The sequence below is a fragment of the Meriones unguiculatus genome, assembly GCF_030254825.1.
Source record: "Meriones unguiculatus strain TT.TT164.6M chromosome 13 unlocalized genomic scaffold, Bangor_MerUng_6.1 Chr13_unordered_Contig_2907, whole genome shotgun sequence".
In the NCBI taxonomy this organism is placed as follows: domain Eukaryota; kingdom Metazoa; phylum Chordata; class Mammalia; order Rodentia; family Muridae; genus Meriones; species Meriones unguiculatus.
In genome coordinates, this window is record NW_026843582.1 from 1,020,001 (window position 1) to 1,022,500 (window position 2,500).

The 2,500-nt window shown below is 72.9% G+C and overlaps 1 protein-coding gene across 1 annotated transcript in view; it reads left to right on the forward strand.

Moving 5' to 3' along the window:
* The window catches only part of Stxbp2 (syntaxin binding protein 2), a 33,360-nt gene that overhangs the window by 21,951 nt on the left and 8,909 nt on the right, over positions 1-2,500 (forward strand). The window contains 1 exon segment of the mRNA XM_060375916.1: positions 2,052-2,161. Coding sequence (XP_060231899.1) covers positions 2,052-2,161 — 110 coding nt within the window.

Consider the following 2,500-nt stretch of genomic DNA (forward strand, 5'->3'; position numbering starts at 1 on the left):
CCCCGTGTCCCTGTCCCCCACCGTGTCCCCCCGTGTCTCCCTGTGTCCCCGTGTCCCCCCGTGTCTCCCTGTGTCCCCGTGTCTCCCTGTGTCCCCGTGTCCCCCCGTGTCTCCGTGTCCCCCACCGTGTCCTTGTGTCTCCTCCCGTGTCCCCCTCGTGTCCCCCTGTCACCCCATGTCACTCCCGTGTCCCCGTGTCCCCCACCGTGTGCCCCCGTGTCCCGCCGTGTCCCTGTCCGTGTCCCCCACCCTGTCCCCCCGTGTTACCCCGTGTCCCCCCGTGTCTCCGTGTCCTCCCGTGTCCCCGTGTCCCCCACCGTGTCCTTGTGTCTCCTCCCGTGTCCCCCCGTGTCCCCGTGTCCCCCTGTGTCCCCATGTCACCCCCGTGTCCCCGTGTCCCCATCCGTGTCCCAGTGTCCCCCACTGTGTCCCGTGTCTCCGTGTCCTCGTGTCCCCCTTGTCCCCCCGTGTCTCCTCCGTGTCCCCCGTGTCCTTGTGTCCCCCCATGTTTCCCCGTGTCCCCCGTGTCCGTGTTTCCGTGTCTCCTCCCGTGTCCCCATGTCCCCCGTGTCCCCTGTGTCTCCCGCCGTGTCCCCATGTACCCCGTGTCCCGTGTCCTCTGTGGCCCCGTGTCCCCATCCGTGTCCCAGTGTCCCCGTGTCCCCATGTTTCCACGTGTCCCGTTTCCCCCGCCGTGTCCCCGTGTCCCCCAGTCCGTGTCCCCCTTCGTGTCCCCATGTCCCCCGCCGTGTCCCCATGTCCCGTCGTGTCCCCGTGTCACCGCGTCCCCCAGTCCGTGTCTCTGTGTCTCCTCCCGTGTCCCCCGCCGTGTCCCCGTGTCCCTGTGTCCCCCAGTCCGTGTCCCCGTGTCTCCTCCCGTGTCCCCCGCCGTGTCCCCCAGTCCGTGTCCCCGTGTCTCCTCCCGTGTCCCCCGCCGTGTCCCCCGCCGCGTCCCCGTGTCCCCGTGTCCCTGTGTCCCCCAGTCCGTGTCTCCGTGTCTCCTCCCGTGTCCCCGTGTCCCCGTGTCCCTGTGTCCCCCAGTCCGTGTCCCCGTGTCTCCTCCCGTGTCCCCGTGTCCCCCGCCGTGTCCCCCGCCGTGTCCCCGTGTCCCCGTGTCCCTGTGTCCCCCAGTCCGTGTCCCCGTGTCTCCTCCCGTGTCCCCGTGTCCCCCGCCGTGTCCCCGTGTCCCCCAGTCCGTGTCCCCGTCCCCCGCCGTGTCCCCGTGTCCCCCAGTCCGTGTCTCCGTGTCTCCTCCCGTGTCCCCCGCCGTGTCCCCGTGTCCCTGTGTCCCCCAGTCCGTGTCCCCGTGTCTCCTCCCGTGTCCCCGTGTCCCCGTGTCCCTGTGTCCCCCAGTCCGTGTCCCCGTGTCTCCTCCCGTGTCCCCGTGTCACCGCGTCCCCCAGTCCGTGTCTCTGTGTCTCCTCCCGTGTCCCCCGCCGTGTCCCCGTGTCACCGCGTCCCCCAGTCCGTGTCCCCGTGTCCCCCGCCGTGTCCCCGTGTCCCTGTGTCCCCCAGTCCGTGTCCCCGTGTCCCCCGCCGTGTCCCCGTGTACCCCAGTCCGTGTGTCCGTGTCTCCTCCCGTGTCCCCCGCCGTGTCCCCGTGTCCCCCTGTCCCCCAGTCCGTGTGTCCGTGTCTCCTCCCGTGTCCCCGTGTCCCCCGCCGTGTCCCCTGCCGCGTCCCCGTGTCCCCCTGTCCCCCGCCGTGTCCCCGTGTCCCTGTGTCCCCCGCCATGTCCCCGTGTCCCCCTGTCCCCGTGTCCCCCTGTCCCCGTGTCCCTCTGTCCCCGTGTCCCCCTGTCCCCGTGTCCCTCTGTCCCCGTGTCCCTCTGTCCCCGTCCCCAGTGTCCCTGTGTCCCCGTGTCTCCTCCCGTGTCCCCGTGTCCCCGTGTCTCCTCCCGTGTCCCCGTGTCCCCGTGTCTCCTCCCGTGTCCCCGTGTCCCCGTGTCCCCGTGTCTCCTCCCGCGTCCCCGTGTCCCCCGCCGTGTCCCCGCGCCCCCGCGTCCCCCGCCGCGCCCGCCGCGCCCCCGTGTCACCGCGCCCGTGTCGCGCAGGCGTGAGCGAGGAGAACCTGGCGAAGCTGATCCAACACGCCAACGTGCAGAGCCACAGCGGCCTCATCCGCAACCTGGAGCAGCTCGGGGCCTCGGTCACCAACGCCGCCGTGCGTGGCCCGACACGCGTGTCCCCGTCCCCGCGTCCCCCGACACGCGTGTCCCCGTCCCCGCGTCCCCCTGTCCCCGCGTCCCCCCGACACGCGTGTCCCCGTCCCCGCGTCCCCCGACACGCGTGTCCCTGTGTCCCCCGACACGCGTGTCCCCGTCCCCGCGTCCCCCCGTCCCCGCGTCCCCCGACACGCGTGTCCCCGTCCCCGCGTCCCCCGACACGCGTGTCCCCGTCCCCGCGTCCCCGTGTCCCTGTGTCCCCGTCCCCGCGTCCCCCCGACACGCGTGTCCCCGTCCCCGCGTCCCCCGACACGCGTGTCCCCGTCCCCGCGTCCCCG